The sequence below is a fragment of the Lipotes vexillifer genome, unplaced genomic scaffold (genome assembly GCF_000442215.2).
Source record: "Lipotes vexillifer unplaced genomic scaffold, Lipotes_vexillifer_v1.1 scaffold830, whole genome shotgun sequence".
Lineage (NCBI taxonomy): Eukaryota > Metazoa > Chordata > Mammalia > Artiodactyla > Lipotidae > Lipotes > Lipotes vexillifer.
This window is the reverse complement of record NW_006786980.1, coordinates 577,849-596,950: the sequence shown is the minus strand read 5'-3', so window position 1 is coordinate 596,950 and position 19,102 is coordinate 577,849. Positions and strand designations below refer to the sequence as shown.

General features: G+C 40.8%; 1 protein-coding gene across 2 annotated transcripts in view; it reads left to right on the top strand.

Moving 5' to 3' along the window:
* The window catches only part of CRB1 (crumbs cell polarity complex component 1), a 147,034-nt gene that overhangs the window by 94,718 nt on the left and 33,214 nt on the right, over positions 1-19,102 (top strand). Inside the window, exons 6-10 of one of the 2 annotated variants that reach the window (XM_007459661.1) lie at positions 5,163-5,710; positions 6,664-6,739; positions 7,061-7,267; positions 13,259-14,165; positions 16,977-17,105. In XM_007459661.1, the coding sequence (XP_007459723.1) occupies positions 5,163-5,710; positions 6,664-6,739; positions 7,061-7,267; positions 13,259-14,165; positions 16,977-17,105 (1,867 nt within the window). The remainder of the gene's footprint in view (positions 1-5,162; positions 5,711-6,663; positions 6,740-7,060; positions 7,268-13,258; positions 14,166-16,976; positions 17,106-19,102) is intronic. The other variant, XM_007459660.1, reaches the window with a different exon arrangement.

Here is a 19,102-nt window from a genome sequence, read left to right as displayed (position 1 = left end):
TCCTGCTGATTATGAATCATCAGGAGCCCTCAGGACTCTGCGGCTGGCTGCACACTGACAGGAAAAGGAAGAGGCTGATGATGTACCTTAATTAAATCTTGAGTGAATTCATAGGACACCAGCGTTTCACTCATGCAGAGAAGTGAAAACTAAGCCCATAGCTCCCATCCAAATGGGTTTACATGTTGGTGTTTACAAAATGCTATTACAATTTTACCATTTGTTGTGTATCAGAAATATATTGCAAATCTTATTTGAAAGAGGAGTAATCTTTTTGGAAAAACAGGACCATTAGACATGAAACTAGTCAATGCCAAATTATAGCGCAATGCCGCGTGCATAGTAGACTCTCAGTACGTAGTTACTTCCTTGCCCTCCTCTCTATGCAGTTCACACTAGCTCCAAAATCATGCTTAAGTTTAGCACTTTTACAAACCACCAATTTTATTCAAAGGTGTATTTTCCAGAGTTGCATTGGAGAAAACAGGTATTTTACCTACGTGTCTTAAGAAAAAAAAGAAAGAAAAAAGTTTAAAAAAAGTAACAACACTGAAACTTGGTAGATGCCATAAACTAATTGATCTAATTTCTCTAGCAAATCAGTTTGAAATGCATTTCAAAATCCTTACTTGACATTGTTCCAAAGACTGCTGTTGATAGTGATCAGTACATACCTGTTTCTTTTTATTATTCTCTTGCATTGCAAATGTTGGAAAGGTAATTGCAAAAGACTGCTTTGAAGTGCAGCTGTAATTTACCCCAAGATTTGAGAGTAACGTGAAATAGGACAACATCTGGTAAATAGTCTTCTTTGCTTTATATGAAGTAAAATTGAAACCAGTCTTGGTCTATACCCTACTCCGTGTATGAAGGGCTAAGAATTATTAGAAGCTATTCACGGGTCTCCCCCTGACCACAGTATTCATTACAAATCACGGACCTGCTTGACTATGAGGCCTTGGCGTCTACTAGCTCTATGTAATATTTTAAAGGGAATGGCAAGTTGTTTTGTGATATTTTTAAAGGAGAAAAGGGGAGATTATGCTGAAGCAATGTTCACTTTTTGAAGAAAAATTTAATTGACCTAAGGCAATATTTTTACTACATATACAAAATAACAAACAGATGCTGACTCATTTTGACCAGCTTCCAAGTGCAGTGACCCATGAGGTTAATACTGACCATGGTGATGCTAACTGTCCTGGTAAATAGATTCAAGGGATGCCAATCCAGTGGGTTCTGGTTTTCTTTAATTTATTTTTTCCAACTTGGAAAATCACAGAGTCTTTAAGCCCAGTTCCTGAATTGGTTAGCTGTCCCCTCTCTTCCTCCAGTTTCCTTTTCCCCTGGCTGCCCCCCACCCCTCCACTATTTGAAACTGTTTAATCCTCATGAAAATGCTTAGCTTCAGAAGATATCTTTTTAGGGAGTAAGTTCTGTAAAGTCGTCCCTTTCTGAAAATTCTTGGTATAATTTTAAGAAAAGTTATATTTCTCATATCACCTCTTAGTAATAAATTTAAAGTATTTTGTATTTGCTATCATCTTTGAGGAATGTTTGCTGGGGAGTTTATTCCCATCACAAAAGATGCTTACAAGCTGTAAGGACAACCTGGAGTCTTACTGTCATTGTACATAGATGTTCAGGAGGAGATGGGCTAAAAAGTACAAAGCAAACTTCACCCAATTCATGATCCTGGCTCAGCGTTTCCCAAACATGGTACCCATTGCAAGGAACAAGCAGACTGGATGGAGGATTTGGCTGGCTGATGAAACATGACAGACAGACGGGCTTCCTATATTTTAAAGTTGATTTTTAAAAAATGATCAAGTGTCTCAATAAGAAGAGTTCAGAAAAGAGTTTCTCAAAGCTTAGTTCCCAGAGCTGTCTGCAGGGTCATCACAGTGTATCTTATCGCCCTGGCTGTGTCCAGGAACGTGGAGCTTCCAGGATACTGTTCAGGATAAAGGTATCACCGACCTCGTCCCTTCTAGAGAATATTTGATTAAGAGAGGCAATTGACATATGTTTTATCTTCAGTTGTACATGTAAGCTTTGACACTCTTATCTGCTTGGAATTAAAGTTTCTTAGATATAGAAGGAGCTTCACTCCATGACTGAATTTTTTACACTGTTGTGCACCCAAGTGTAGTGGCCCAAACCTCTGCTTACACACCTTCAGGAATGGGAAACTCACTCACACTCCATCTTCCCAGAAATCCCCTAGAAGTTGTCTTTTTTGTACTAAAATAATATATGATGACCTATAGCTTCCATTCATTGGCAGCATTGTAAATCTTGAAGCCAATGTCAACCTTACTTACACGTCTTCTTCTTGAGAACACAAATATTTGAAGAAAAGTGTCTTGTACCATCCAAGCCATCACTCCTATCATGCTAAACACACGCAGTTTCTTCTAATGTTATCCACCTGACATCGTTTTCAGACACTCCATCAGCTGCTTGCTTGCTCTGGAATAAATTTGCTTATCTGGCTCCTAGATGTGCCTGACAGTGCAGAGTGACACAGGACTGTAACCTTCTCATTCCAGAGAATGTTCTTCTATTCTGCAGCCTAATGTCCCATTGACCTTTGGGCAGCCACAGTCTATGATTGGTTCACTTTGAGCTGTTCTCCCTCTTGGTGCCACAGATTTCTGCTTTTTCCACCCTAAACCAATGAAGTACACTTAGACCCAAGTGGCTTTTATTTATTCTAAATAATTTCTTCTTGTTGTAGTCCCTCAATCGTTAAAACTTGGTTATCTCTTATCCCTATTTGTCGTCCCTCTTCATGACACGTCAACAACACATGAGAATCATTCTTTCCGTGTCCACGGACAAGTCATATATGGCGTCAGGTGTTTCTAAAATCATGTAGTAAATCACGTGCTCTGACTACTTGCTTGTGATTTCTGAAGAATAGGACTGCTGGAGAGTCAAGCTTCTGAGAAAAAGAAACAGCTCTGTGTTCTGTCTGTCTTTTCATCTGGATCCACAAAGTGATGCTGCAGGCGTCCCAGGATGACCAGCGGGGACCACCCCTGAGGCAGAGCAATTCTGTGCATATTCCCAAACCTCGGGAACTTCAAGAGCCACATTTTCTTATTGAGCATTTTATCTCATATGAAAGTGCTGCCGTGCATTCAGAGATGTGAGCCTCTTCAAACGGATTGTTACATCTAACAATGCACTTTGAAAGCTACCTGTAGTTGCCTGGAGCAGGTGGTCTCCAAATGCAGATTCAAAATGTAATGTTCCTGTCGAAAATCAAGGCAGAATTCTGAAAATGCAGACTTTTATGCAGAAGGTCTTCAAACAGATGGTTACCTAAGCAAGCTTCACTATAATTCAGCTAAAATAAAATATGTCCCACCTTTGCTCAAACTTCAGTGGAGCCATATGACAACATTTAAACATGCTGAAATGTGCTTTTTTCCTGGTTAGGATTGGGATGTGAAGACTTGAAGATAGCAATATGTTTAAGACAATGCTCTTGTCAAGTTCATCAGTGATTTCCAGATTGCAAGATTCAGTGGTCATTTTTCAGTCCTCATCTGCCTTGACCTCTCAGCAATAGTTACCACAGTTGAATACGCCCTCTTCCTGAAAACTCTTTCCTCCCTAGGCTTATGGGGTGTCACTCTCCCTTCATTCTCTTTCTGTCTTACTCTTTTATCATCTCCTTTACCTCCACATGTCTGATGCTTAAGGGTTCAGTTCTTGGACCTCTTCTCTCTCTAGATTCACTCTCTTGGTGATCTCTTCCAATCTTAGGGCTTTAAATGCCACATTTACACTGACAAATCCAAAATTACTGTGACTAGCCCAGAATGTCTCCCCTGAACCTCTATATCTGACTGCTGACTAGAATTTTCCACCTGGATATCTAATAGGGCATCTCAAATTTAATATGGAATCTCATTTCTCCCCCAAATCTGTTCCTCCTGTTTTCTTCCCCATCTCTGCAAATGGAAACTCAATGCTTCTAGTTACTTGGACCAAAAGCCTTGGAGAGGAACTTGCCCCAGAAAATCCTGGTTTTGGTTCTACCAAAACATTTCCAAAATCTGACCACTTCTCCCCATCTGCACCATGACCACCATCATTTATCCAAGCCACCATCATTTATCTCCTGAATTTCTGCAGTAATATCTCTACTTTCTTTGGGGTTCTGCTCAAATGTTACCTTCTCAGAGAGTTCTTCCCTGATGACTCCATTTAAAATGACAGCTCCACTCCCACCTGCAGCTCTCCCTAGTCCCTTTCTCTGCCTGAGTTTTTGTATATCAAAGAACCTGTCACCACCTGACATACTATGTAACCTCCACCCAAATGGAATGTAAGCTTTAGGAGTACAAGAACTTGTGTTCCTACTATATCATCAATGATTTTGAAGGTCAGCATTCATTTTTATACTTCTCAAGTGTTTTCTTGTGGTGATGCACATCGATAGCATTGCCACGTCAATGCATTAGAAACCTCTCTGTCCACAGGAAATGTTGGGTGAGTTCAGAACTCAGCTTTGCCCTAGTACTTTGTGCCCCATGCCTCTCCTTCACCCACCCAGGACCACAGAAGGAAGAGTCCTCCTCTTCCTTGGTTCAACTGCCTTGCCTCTTAATATTATTAGGAGTATCTTCCCAAAAGAGGATTTGCAAATCTAATTCTTGGTTTCTGTCCTTTACAAGGAACAGTTAGGTTTGATGCCATTTGTTTGAGCATGCCCCCAAATAGCAGCAATGATGATTGCTCAGTCTGCTTACATGTGTTGCAGGAAGAGCTCTTGCTTCCCAAATTTCTCCAAATCAAGTTGGAGTGCAGTAGTATCTGATATTCCACGTTTAAGCCTCACCTTTTTAGGGCAGTGAGGAAGAGGTTCAAAAGTTTATCGGAGAAGAAATCTTCTCTTTCTCTTAGTGATCAGTGGACTTCAACTATAAACTGTAAACCAAAATCTAGTTATTTTCAGAATAAAGTAAACTCAGAAGTTCAGAAAGTCAGGGATGATTTTTCAAATTGTCATTCTATTGAATAAGCCTGTCTTGAACTTTTAAAAATATGAATATGCATATATGTGTGTGTGTGTATATATATATATATATACACATTACTTGTGTGTCTTCAGATGTTTCCTCTTTGTCTCTCCTCCTCTATTAAAGCATATGTGGCAGGCAGATTTGGCCAAGATGACTCCTCTGGATATGCTGCTTTCCATATTGACAAGAGCTACGGAGAGGCCTTCACACTCTCCATGTTTGTTCGAACACATCGTCCATCGGGCTTGCTCCTAGCTCTGGAAAATGGCACTTACCAATACATCCGTGTTTGGCTAGAGGATGGCAGACTAGCAATGCTGACTCCAGGTTCTCCCAAATCATTAGTAAAATTTGTTCTCAGCGATGGAAATGTCCACTTGATATCTTTGAAAATCAAGCCAAATAGAATCGAACTGTATCAGTCGTCACAAAACCTAGGATTTATTTCTGCTCCTACGTGGAGACTCCAAAGAGGAGATGTCCTCTACATTGGTGGACTGCCTGACAGACAGGAGACTGAAGTTAATGGTGGATTCTTCAAAGGCTGTATTCAAGATATAAGGTTAAACAACGAAAATCTGGAATTCTTTCCAAATTCAACGAGCAACGCAGCCCAAGATGCAGTTCTTGTCAATGTGACCCAAGGCTGTCCCGGAGACAACCTGTGTGAGGTAGGATTATTCATACCAACTATGTTCATATTGTGTGCTAAAAGTTTCATTTTATTAAATAGATAATTTATTATAACTGTTCTTTGTATGTGAATATGGTGTTACTGACCCACTAGCTGTAGAATAATGCTTCATCCATACTCTCCCAGCAGGACTTGGGGATTTATGTTGAGCCATGAAAGTACAGCCTTGATCTTGTTGCCATTATGGTCCACTTAACCAACCAAGATAACTACATCTTCTATAACCAAATGACTTAAGAATAATTGTATTTTAATTCCCAAATTCTTAATGGCATCCCAGAGGTTTAACTGAATTAATTCATTTTGAAGATACCATTAACTTTATCTTAAATGCCCACCTACCATTGTTTTGAACATCTACTAAGTCAATAAGGAAAAAGAATCTGAGAGGTAACTTCCTTCTGGGAGTTGGATTTGAAATTTTCTGTACTGTAATTACCCAGAGCCCATGCTTTACTTTGTATATTTTGTATGCTCTTCTGAAAGCTACTTCAATACGCGAATTTGTCAGCTCTGCATGAGCTTTCAGAGGAAAAGAAGGAAAGGCATTTATATCTGTTGAACATTTATTGAGCTCCAACTATTGCCATGTACTGGGCTTGCTTCTAAATACATAAAAATGAATCATTGTAGCATTACTATAGGGGCACCTCCAATGTGCCAGGCGCTATTTTCCATGGATCAATCCATTTCATTCTGTGGAAGGACTACTGTGCAAAGCAGGCATTTTTATTCTCTCCATTGATGTTATTTACAGAAAAGGAAACTGGCGTTTAAAAAGGTTGGGTCACTAGCCTAGATCACATGTTAACAGTGGAATGGGCATAAATAAAGACGGAGCTCTCAGAAATTCCTTTATCAATACTTCTGTTTTGAACACTTTGTGAGAAACCTTGTGAGAACTCAAATTATGATACGCTTCTGATTCAGAGGCAGAGCTGGAGGGGAGGTGGTGTCACTCCTCTGGGGACCCAGAGGATCCAAGTACCAACTTCCCTATTTGACTGTTGATAGAATCTTGGACAACGAAAGGGACCTCAGTTTCCTCACCAGTAAAAACAGGAGGAAGAGTCTCTAACTCAAACTATCATTAGTGACAGTGAAAGTGCCTGGTAATTTATAAATTACAGAGAATATAATTACACCTTTGAAAATCCCCCTTGTGCTACAGGAGATCAGTATTATATATTTTTCTTTATTTCCCTTTTCCTCTCTCTCGATGGTAGCAGTAAGTTTTATTCTATTTATCAGCCAATGGATATAAAAAGTTCGAAATGTAAATATGTAGGAAATTAGCACAGATTAACGGGGTCTTTTCCATATTTAGTTGCCAGCGCTTCTAATGCCTTTGACTTATTGTCTGCTCAGCCCAACCCCTGTCACAACGGAGGCATCTGCTACTCCCTGTGGGACGACTTCTCCTGCTCCTGCCCTGCGAACACAGCCGGGAAAGCTTGCCAGGAGGTTCGCTGGTGTGAACTCAGCCCGTGTCCTCCCCGGGCCCAGTGCCAGGGGCTGCCTCGAGGATTTGAATGTAAGTGCACTTCAAACTTATCACCATCCAGTTCAGCTGGGCATTTCAGTTGTTCCATGAGTCAACCCAGACAAAGAATACAGACAACTCCAGCTCAGCAGAGAAATGTGTAGCTGCTTCTCCCTGCGCGAGTAGTGGTATAACAAACCTAATGGGAGTGTAATAAGCCAGAGTAGCCTCATCCTGCCCCTGGGTTTCTGAGTGGGAAACGGTGGTCATAGCAGCACCAAGCCTAGATCCTTGATCATTTGAGGCTAATTTCTAGAGAAAGAATTAACCGCGTGATGTTTGGCTTTTCTTTTCTTGTTACTGGCAATACAGAGTGAAAGTGCCAGTGTGAGCACATTGTCATTGGTTAACTATGAGGCTTCTGGCAATTCATACATCTCCATAATCTAAAGCTTCCTCTGTAAGAAAAGGATAAAACGTCTACTTGATAAGTAGGTAACTATGGGTGTGTGTATGATGATTATATGACCTCGTGTGTAGAGAGCCAAGCACAGTAGGCACTCGATTGGTGTTTGCCATGAGTATTTCACTCAATCTGAATGGTTTTCCTGCCCAAATTCAGTACTACTGAACACAATTTCCCAAATGTTAGCAGTTTGAATACTATCTTTACAATTTTGACAGGTCTACGTGGTAGCCACACTATTATTTATAGTATGTCTTTTCTCCTAGTTCAAATAATGCACAGTTCAGTCTATAGCCAACCGTCTATGTTCGCACTCAATTCTAATCTCTTCCCCTTGTTCAAAGATTTTGCTTCTGAAATTTTTCTCTCACCCGCCAGCATCATCAATTTTCCCCTCAGTATATAAACATACTGTCAAATTTTCTCATTACAAACTATTTCCCTTGATATCCCTCCCATCCCCACCAGCTACCATCCCATGTTACTGCTTCCTTTCATAGTGGGAGAAACCCTCTAAGAGTTGTCCTCAATGTGCAACTGATGTCTTTCTGTCCAGTGTTCTTTCACCCCAGCAGTTAGCTCCCACGCACCATCACCATCTCTACCCTGAACTCTCTCAGCCCAGAGCTTCACAAGGGCCTCATCCCTCCATTCCCTTTTCTACCCAAGTGCCCTCTTCCCTGGCTTTACTTTTCTTCATGGCTCTAATCATCCTTGGATGTTTTGTTACACAGGTATTTGTTCACTTGTTCATCATCTTTTCCTCGATGGAATATAAGTTTCAAAAGAAAAGGAGATTTTCTGTCTGGTTTCCCACGTTACTCTTAGCACTTAGAATAGTGCCAAACATGTAGGAGGTTGTCAGTAAATATTTGTTAAATAAATATAGTTTTTTCTTCAATTTAGCTCAGTATTTTCACTTAACTGCTCTAGACTTAAATTACATATCTGCATACAATTAAAAAAATACATAAAATACCTTGGAAAACACTGCACTAAAATAATGGTCTGGAGCTAGCGGGTAGACTGACCTGAGGCCCAAATCAACAACCAAGCCCCAAGGTGATTGAGAATGAGAATACAGTTACTTTTATGTTTCTGTATTTTAAAATCATATATCAAAATGGTATGTGAAATGTATTGCACAGTGTATATACTTGGGGGGGGCGGTTTCTAAAAGAATGCACATACTCTTTATGTTTCATATTTAAGAAATAATATGCCACACGCATGAATAAAGCATGATGAATTTGTGTAAAGAATGAGATCAGGCCTCTAATACGACACAGAACTTTAATGACACCTTTTCCATTGCTCTAACCTCTGAATTGCTTGTTTAAAATAGTTTACTACTTATTAATTTTACTGTTAATCTTTTGACAGAAATATTAAAGTTCTCAGTCCCAGTTATATTCTACAATGGGGTTTAAATCATTTTGAACATTTTCACAGGGAAAAAAAGAATAGGGTTTCTAAAAACAGTGGCGGTCCAAAACCATACCCTGGGTGCGTATTGCCCTCCGTCTCCACATAAAGAATTTGGATGCCCCACGTCAGAAAGGCGTGAATGATCTTCACTGCTACTGCATGGCCACTACAGAAAGTGGAAAAAGTTTGCCTCTGACCTTTCAAAAAGTCCCAGTAACATTTTTTTAAGTATAACTTATCTTAATGAAGGGAGAAAATGTAAATTAGTAGGAGGGGTGAAATTTTCCTAACTGATAGGTATAAACCCTAGCATTCACTTTTGCTATTTTGTATAATTTTCATTTGATGTGACCTCATGACACTATTGTATTTATTTCTAGTGAGATGTGTTGGGAAGATAGTTCTGCTAGAATAACATACTCTTGAGAGTATAGCTCGTGCATTACCCCGAGTTTGCCTTTAGTACTTAATCATTTCTATCTTTGTATCCTATCCGAAAACAGACAATTAAAAATTACAACCCACCTTAGATACAGGTGTGTTTATTATGATAAAGTTCCCTGAAGAAAAGGCAAAGTATAAATGTTAACGTGCACTGTGGTTTTTACTCAGATCACAAGAAGTGATTTCCATGTGCTCAGTCTGTCAATGAAACTAGTTTATACAGCATGACAGACAGTATTCTTCCTTCAGGAGCTGGAGGGCTAATGAGATTTGTCATGTTAACATTTATGCAAAAACATTTAATGAGACACTTCTTGCTCTTTTCCTGCCTAATCCCAACCCCAAATTTGCTGGGAAAAAACACGACAGTCAAAAGCAATAAAATCAAGTGAAATGTTAATCCAGTCAAATGATACACTTGAATGATACCCTTGAATTTACTCCTGCTGTGGTTTCTAATCATTATCTCACTTTTCAGAATTAAGGATTGACTTATTTTTATAGATTATTCATTTAATAATATTTACTGAGCACCTGTTCTCTGCCAGGCAATGTTCCCTGCATCGGGTTCAGTGAGAACCTAGACAGAGAAGTTCCGTGATCTCGTAAAAGCTCATGTTCTAGTGAGGAAAGACAGACAAGGAACAAGTAGGAAAGTTAACAGTATAATTTCAAATAGCTACAAGATGCCAGAAGAAAATAAAGCTGAGTAATTAAAAAGAGAGTGGGTTGCGGTGGGGGGAAATATTTTCACTTGGATAGTTGGGGAAAGCATCTCAGAGGAGGTGACATTTGAGCGCATATTTTGTTGAGAAAGAGTCCGGTATGGGAAGATCGGGGGCCAATATCATGTCTAAGTCACCGCAAGTGTAAAAGGCCTGGTTTGGGAACAAGCTTGGCGTCTTCAAAGAATAGCAAGAAGTTTTTGTGGCTGTAGCACGTGCATAAGGAAGAGTGGCAGGAAATAAGATTGGAGAGTTAGGGGTCGGGTCACATAAACTCTGTCCGCCATCTTTAGGATTTAGGAATCCTTTCTAGATGTGATGGTAACCGTGGAGGTGTTGAGCTAAGGCATGGTTGGTACATTGCTCTGCAGAGTAATAGAAGCCAGGACACTGAGAAGTGGTTGGAATAGGCTGTATAATAAAGTGTTCGAGGTTGGGTGTGGTGACCCACACATGAGGTAAAGACAGTGTCTTAAGGTCAATTTCTGCTGAAAGCTGGAAGATAATGAGAATAGAGAATTGACTGCTGGATCAGTAGCACAGAGGTCACCGTGACCTTGACAAGAGTGGTTTCAGTGACGTGATGGGGAAAAAGGCTGAAGGTATTAAAAAGAAAATGGGGGATGGGAAATTTGAGACAAGGTGAATATAAAACTATGTGGAGAAGTTTTGCTGGAAAAGGAACTAGAGAAATAAGAAAGCAACAGGGTAGAGGGAGGTCAGGGTAGTGCTCTTGGGTCTTGCCTGTGTTTTTATTTTTTAAGATTGGAGCAATTACAGCATATTCTTATGCTAATGGTAAGCAACAAAAAGGGAGGGAAAATGATGATGCAGAACAGAAAGAGGTTACATGTAGAAGTAATATCTAAAAAAGGTGAAAATGAAAGGGACCCAAGGCGTGACTGGGAGAGTTGCCCTTGGATGTGTGCTGGAGCACCTACAGTTTCCCACCTGAGTAGGGAAAACCCACAGTAGGAATACATGCACAGCCCTGCTGACACCTGATATGCGGGGGTCCCCCCCCCACCAAGCAATTCTGCTACACTAGCTGGGTGTCCTATGGGTTATCTCAATTTAATTCAACTCTGACACTATCCGCCCAGACATAGTGTCAGATCTCACAGGCTAAGGGCTCAGTCCCACTAGAAGACCCCCCACTGCACTTCAGATGCCAATCGCAAGCCCAGGTTGTCACCTGTGCTCCTGACTGATCAGCTATAAATCTGAGGCTCCCACAACCCCCGCCTCGGTTCAATTAATTTGCTAGAGCAGCTCACAGAACTCGGGGAAACCCTTAATTGTTTACCATTTTAGTAAAGGATATGATAAAGGTCCCAGATGAACAGCCAGATGAAGAGATACATAGGGTGAGGTCTGGGAGGGTCCCCAGTGTAGGAGATTATTTCCCGAGGAGTTGGGGTGCATGACTCTTCCAGTGTGGGTATGTTTAACGACTTGGAAGCTCTCTGAACCCCATGCTTTTGGGATTTTATGGAGGCTTCCTTATGTAAGCATGACCAATTATTAACTCCATTTTCTGCACTCTTCCTTCTCTAGAGGGTGGGCTGGGGCTGACAATTTCAAGCTTCTAATCATGGCTTAGTCTTCCTGATGACCAGCCTGCATCCAGGCTCCACCTAGGAGCCCACCCAGAGTCATTGTCTCATTAGAACAAAGATGCTCCCAGTGCAGTGCTCTTATCACTTAGGAATTTACCAGGGTTTTAGAAGCCCTGTGTCAGGAACCAGGGGCAGAGAACAGGAGATCTTTTTTCTATTATTGTACAGATGAGAATAAGGACAATGCATCCATTATAACAAATGGAAAGCAGAGTGGATCCAGATTTGTTAGGTTTGCAGATTCGGTGGGAAACTGAAGGAGTTCTTCTTTCTCCTGTTTTCTCAAGAAAGTAACAAAGGAGATCATAAACACAAAGGGTTCGATATTTTAAGAGATAAAGCAAGCTGTGAACGAGTGATCTTGTGGAATTGTAAAAACGGTCTAATAGAAAAATGCAATAAGATTGCCCAAAAGTGCTGTGGTCCCATGTGGTCACATGTATGCGGGCGTATATTAGAGCAGAGGGTACAGTTGTATAATTTTGCCCAACCACAGGATGCTACTTGGAGTTAGGCACAGATTGGTAACTCAGCACATAACTGGAGTTTGCCAGGTAGTAAATCAGTCATTTAGAATACTACTTTTTTTTTTTTTTTTTTTTTTTTTTTTTTTTTTTTTTTTTTTTTTTTTTTCCGTCCGTTATGCGGGCCTCTCCCTGTTGTGGCCTCTCCCATTTGTGGAGCACAGGCTCCGGACGCGCAGGCTCAGCGGCCATGGCTCACGGGACCAGCCGCTCCGCGGCATGTGGGATCTTCCCGAAACGGGGCACGAACCCACGTCTCCTGCATCGGCAGGCGGACTCTCAAGCACTGCGCCACCAGGGAAGCCCTAGAATACTACTTTTAAGTGCCTCCCGGTCAGCTTACTCAGAAGCTAGACTCCACTGTTAATTAACTGTGTCACTTGAGGCCCAGTTTATAGCTAGACTTGTGAGTTCTTTGTGCTCAATTTCTTTATGTGCAAAATGGGTAACCAATGCTTTATTTGTGGGAGCAGCTGTAAAATGACATTAGAAGGTACTGCATTTCAGTGGAAAAGAAATAAATGATTTGGGTTTTGGCATCTGACCACCCAAGTTTGACTTTCTGGCTTAATTATCTATTAGCCACTTGACCGTGAGAAAATTACGTAACCTCTGTGAGTCTCAATTTCTTCTTCCGTAAAATAGAGATGATAATAACAATGAACCTATATTCGAGAACTTCATATTAAAAATAATATAAAAGCAACTAACAGAGTGCCTAGCCTGTATCAAACAATCCATACATGACGGTAGTAATGTGATGATCATTAAAGGTACTTAGGCAAACATTACAGATTTCGTAAAAGTTGCTGATTGGCGTTGCCTTCTCTCTTTAGGTGTCGCAAATGCTGTTTTTAATGGACAAAGCAGTGAGATATTATTCAGGAGCAATGGGAACATTACCAGAGAACTCACCAATATCACATTTGGTTTCAGAACAAGGGACGCAAATGCGATCATATTGCACGCAGAGAAGGAGCCTGAATTCCTTAATATTAGCATTCGGGATTCCCAGTTATTATTTCAGCTGCAAAGTGGCAACAGTTTTTACATGCTGAGTCTGACAAGTCTGCAGTCAGTGAATGATGGCGCGTGGCACCAAGTGACTCTCTCCATGACAGACCCACGGGCCCAGGCTTCCAGGTGGCAAATGGAAGTGGACCAGCGAACACCTCTTGTGACCAGCGCAGTGGCTACTGGGAGTCTCAGCTTCCTGAAGGATGATATAAACATTTATGTGGGTGAGCGAGCTAGTGACAACACGCAGGGCCTGCAAGGGTGTCTAAGTACAATAGAAATCAGTGGCATTTATCTCTCTTACTTTGAAAATGTTCATGGTTTCATTAATAAACCTCAGGAGGAGCAGTTTCTCAAAATCTCTATACATCCAGTGGTTACTGGCTGTTTGCAGTTAAACGCCTGCAATTCCAACCCCTGCTCGCATGGAGGACATTGTGAAGACATGTACAGTTCTCATCACTGCACCTGTCCCGTGGGATGGTCAGGGGCGCACTGTGAACTCGACATTGATGAATGCCTTTCAAACCCCTGTATCCATGGCAACTGCTCCGACAGAGTTGCAGGCTATCGCTGCAGGTGTGAGCCTGGCTACACCGGTGTGAACTGTGAATCAGATGTAGACAATTGCCAGAGTCACCTGTGTGCAAACGGGGCCACCTGCGTCAGTGACACCCGTGGCTATTCTTGCCGCTGTCCTGGAAATTTCACAGGAAAATACTGCAGGTGAGCATAATATCCACATAAAGTGTGTTTCGAGCTGTGTTCTACATCTTCAAACTGGAAAGCTCTCCACCCAGGTATGAACATACAGGCTGTGCTGAGCAGGGAGTGACAGTCAATGGCCATCACAGTTTGGTCTTGCGAAGACAGGATCTCACCTGCTGGCATGTTCTACAAAGAGGAAGGGCAGGGTTTGGACCAGACTTTGAGCAAAATGTTTTCTCAGTCATCTCTGTTAGAATGTCTCAGGAACTACAGCCCCAGAGTCTGACAGCCTTAAGGCCTCAGGAAACAAATACATTTACAACAAATGCAAGAGCTGAATTTTAGTATTGTTGGAGGAAGCATGACTCCTACCCCTAAGAGAATACTCTGGGGTATTTCAGGCAGGTAAACTCATATAATTCTGAAAAGACTATGTTAAAGTATAATTTCAAAAGGGTGAAATCATGACTCTCAGAATGAACGTTTTGATGACTTTGTCATTAATTAATGAGGGAACCAGTAAGATAAAAATCAAAATGTCAAAGGATAATCTAATCATATACATAAATATGTCCATATAATATATATACACACTTGTAAATAGGGATGAGGAAATGAATTTACCGATAAATGCAAAATTTTTTAATAGCCTTATAGGGCAACAAAATTAGTATTTGAACCACACTGTTTCTACAGTGTGACAATGGACTGTATCGCTTCAAATTCATTTGCACTTCAATGAACAAGATCCATTAGTATTACTATAATTTTCTGCAACTTACAGAGTTGTGAACTAGCTTGGTAAAGAAAACCTGAGTCATACACATTAGAAAAATCAGATAATCTTAGAGGGTCTTTTATATAACACCCAGCATTCCACTGAAAGAATACCCAGTGATCTCTTTTGCCCATTTCAAAGCATTTCACAGTTTTTTCTAAAACTATAAAGCTTAGTTCTGGCAGTCACATCCGTTTCATGTAATATAAATGGAAACAGGAATGAATATTTTCCTGCCAAGTCACACTGCTTTAGTATTTCTATGTAAGTAGAATTCATTATTGTTTTTAGAACTTATACTTGTTTTGAATTCACTAAACAATTGAGTTGTTATAGGCACGTGAGACGGTTATTTCTAGCAAGCAATAGATTCCAGAATGTGGACAGGAAGGCCTGGAGTTGGCTGGCAGCCTGCAGACATTACACTAATTCAGAAGTGGTACCTTAACTGGATGAATCTCCTAGTAGACAGAATAGGTAGCCACACCTGTAAGAAGATGTATTTGTCTCCATAACATTTATTGCTGTTCAGAGTCTGTGAAGGCATGACACAGGGTTAGGTGCTGAGTGTTGACATTCCAATAAAATGTCACTTCTCATGAGTTAACCGACTCATTGGCCAACAGGTAATCTGAATGCTTAAAAGCAAAAGACATTCAGGATCAAAATTAATAGTACTGCCATGGTGACTTTGGATAAGTAAAATAAACAAATATGCCCCAGTAACCAGTGCTCCGGTATTTTTTCTGCCTAATTCATCAAAGTCAAGTTTTCAAAGATTAAAGTTTTGATTCAAAAGTACTTTGTAATGACGTTCAAAATTGTTTATTAAACATATGATGTATACAAAGCTTCATATTTGCTTTGCTAATTGACCTCTTTTAAGGCTGGTTGACGCTTTTGGCTCCTTTGAAAAGTCCTTAGGATGTTTTCTTCTTCTTTTTTTTTTTTTTTACATCTTTATTGGAGTATAATTGCTTTACAATGATGTGTTAGTTTCTGCTTTATAACAAAGTGAATCAGTTATACATATACATATGTTCCCATATCTCTTCCCTCTTGCGTCTCCCTCCCTCCCACCCTCCCTATCCCACCCCTCCAGGTGGTCACAAAGCACGGAGCTGATCTCCCTGTGCTATGCGGCTGCTTCCCACTAGCTATCTACCTTACGTTTGGTTTAAAGTCGAATTGATTAGCTCTTGTGGGAAGAGACACATATAGACTGGTTTCTCCATATAGGCACATATAGACCGGTTTCTCCATATTAGCTGCAGCACACACAGCAGGACAAATTAAATTCATCTGCTATTTCCTGAATATTAACTATGTATCCAGTTCCATGCATAACATGCACAGTGGGTCGAAGGACCTGAACACCATAAAATCTTTTTAACCAGTCCCTTCACACCACTGGATTTTATCACACAGTAAAGTTCTGCTTAGCTTCTAACAATTTGTTCTGCCCCTTATAAGGATTCCTTAATATATACAGCTCTGTTGATAAACAAAAGAGCCAAGCTCAGAATTCACACGTGGTCACCACTGAGTGCCGTGTACAAACCTCCTGGACAGCACATGGCTTGCATTCTGCTGAGCTGTGAGTTATTAGATGGGGGCAGCAAGTGTTGGCAGGGCAACTGGAGTTCAGCTGTGAAAGGCAATGGAGAAATCGCATGAGGGCTTGGGTACGAGTCCTGTCCTTTCTTTCCTGGCCTTTATAGAGATGCAATTTTCCTCTGGCCTAGCTATAGCAGGTTTCTTTCGGGCGCTAAATTTATTGCCACCCCCCACAGCATAGCTCTTATCTCACGAATGAACACTGGGTAGCAGTGGAAGATGGATAGCCATGCTCCGAACAGCGCAGCCCTCCAGCAGGAGCTGTGGACTGAGAAGGTGATTCTGGAACAAAACAGCACAGTTAAGCATTCGTGGCTCAGCCAGACTGAGTACCTAGTTAGTTTGGCATTGACTATATACATGAACTTTTTATAAAACGTTTTCATAAATGAAATGAGCAAGGTGAACAGTGTGGCTGTTACTTTTCTCTCTAGATACACCAGATTACCCTCAGCAGTCTGTGGGAATGAGAAGACCAACCTCACGTGCTATAACGGCGGCAACTGCACAGAGTTCCAGGGTGAAGTAAAATGTGTGTGCTGGCCAGGTTTCACTGGGGAATGGTGAGTCGCAGCAGAGCTTTAGAGGAGAAAAGCCTGGGCTGAACAACAGCGAGATTATGCAAAGTTTATTTCTCCTCTAAATTTTCATCTCAGTTCCCATAGGAAAATCCGTGCTGAAATATAGGTCCGGACAGAGACAAACAATAAAAAAGAAGAAAAATTACAGTTTAGGTCAAAGTCAAGAACGCTTTTTTAGCCGAGACTTAACTAAGGAAATATGTCTTCGAAAACAGTAAAATGTGATACTGTTTTTTTAGAGGTGCTTCTGGATGTGTGTTTCTGTCCCACTAACCCTAGTACATGATGCAGACACGGTTGTTGGTGAAGGTAGAATGTAATAAACCTTAAAGATTGCCCCTAGAATTACCTTCAACCCTAAAAGTATACACACTTTATCCAGATGAATCTACCTTTCCCAGAGAAACCCTTCATTCAGCTCCGCTGTACCTAATGCCGGGATTGTCTGTATGGGTTTGATCGCTGGCTGGTTTCCCGCTCTGTGACTTGCTGAACATGCAGGCAAATTTGCATGTGCATTTGACTGGCCGAGGTGAGGTCAAGTGCAAGAAGGTGCGTATTCCGTAGCTTTTATCGGATTCCCAAGGGGATCAATGTTCCCAGAATGGTAACAAACTGGGGCTCTACGAGGTAGAGACACTATAACAGCAGGTAACAGATACTTAGCCATTTTTTTCTAGTGCTATGCCAGGCACCGGACAAATTGTTACTATTGTTACTGTTATTATTGTCTCTAATTGTTATTATTTCCATTTTGCATTTGTGTAAACGGAAGCCAAGAGGTTAAGTGACAGGTCAGGTGCCAGTCCAGACACGTGCTGCTTCAAGGTCGCACTGCCTTCAGAGCCTCTGCTCACCTGTAGATGTGCTGGCATAAATGTATGACTAAATCTTTACTTGCAACACGTAAAAGAAAAGGGAAAGAATTCTCCTCCATCTCATATATCATCCAGGGCAAGATAGGAAAGAGTTCTCCTCCATCTCATATATCATCCAGGGCAAGATAATACTGATCTCTGATCAAACTTCCTCCGAACAAATTAGATCAGTTCAAGTCCAACACATTGGACAAAGAGATCTTGACTGAATTAATTTTCCCCAAAAGAGTAGTTAATAAAATAATGGGTATATTTTTGCTCCACAACAAGTAGAGTTTGGATTAATTTGAATTTTCTTTTTTTCAACCAGTTCTTTGGGCACCACAGAGATACAGCTCTTTTGTCACATTTACAAAACAGCAGGCAATCTTGGCCACACCTGCATTTTTCCCTTCTGACATTCAATGATAAGGCTAGCTAGCTCTTGCCTTCAGGGCTTGCTTTCAGTGGCTGGCTCTAAGCGGCACAGGCAGTCCGAGTATCCATGTGCACGGAGTTGTGTAGCCTAGAGTCACGTTCCACTTTTCATTGCACCATATTATTAACCCAGAGACCATTCGGTTGGCCTCCAATCCCACATATATCAAAAACACTGCAAAGATTTTCTTGTCCTAAAATTTGAACAACACTTTAACTATATATTTAAGTGCTGGTTACTTCCAGCCTTCAATGTCACCATTTAATACTTAATGGCACATTAATGTTTAATGGCCAATGCACAGAACTCATTCAAAGCCTCGGCTTATTTTTCTCCACTACTCACACCTTATTCCTATTTACAACAAACATTTCCCTTTCCTCCAACATTTATTTGTTTTTTAAAAAAAGAAAGGTATCTGGCATTTAAATTCAAATCGTTGACTTGAAATGTGGTAAGAAAAGGAAGTTCAGCGTTTCTATTCCTCTCCCAGGAGTCTTTTCATCCAGATAAACTTCTCTACTGAAAATGGATTTCTAAAATAGTGAACACTTGTCCCGTGGATTCTGTGCTTTCACAGTCCTTCTCCGTCAATGCCAATGGATTTATTTGTTTTGATTTTCTACCTATTAATAACCTCTAATGAAAGCTCCAATAATGTTTATAATGATTGTGTGTATATT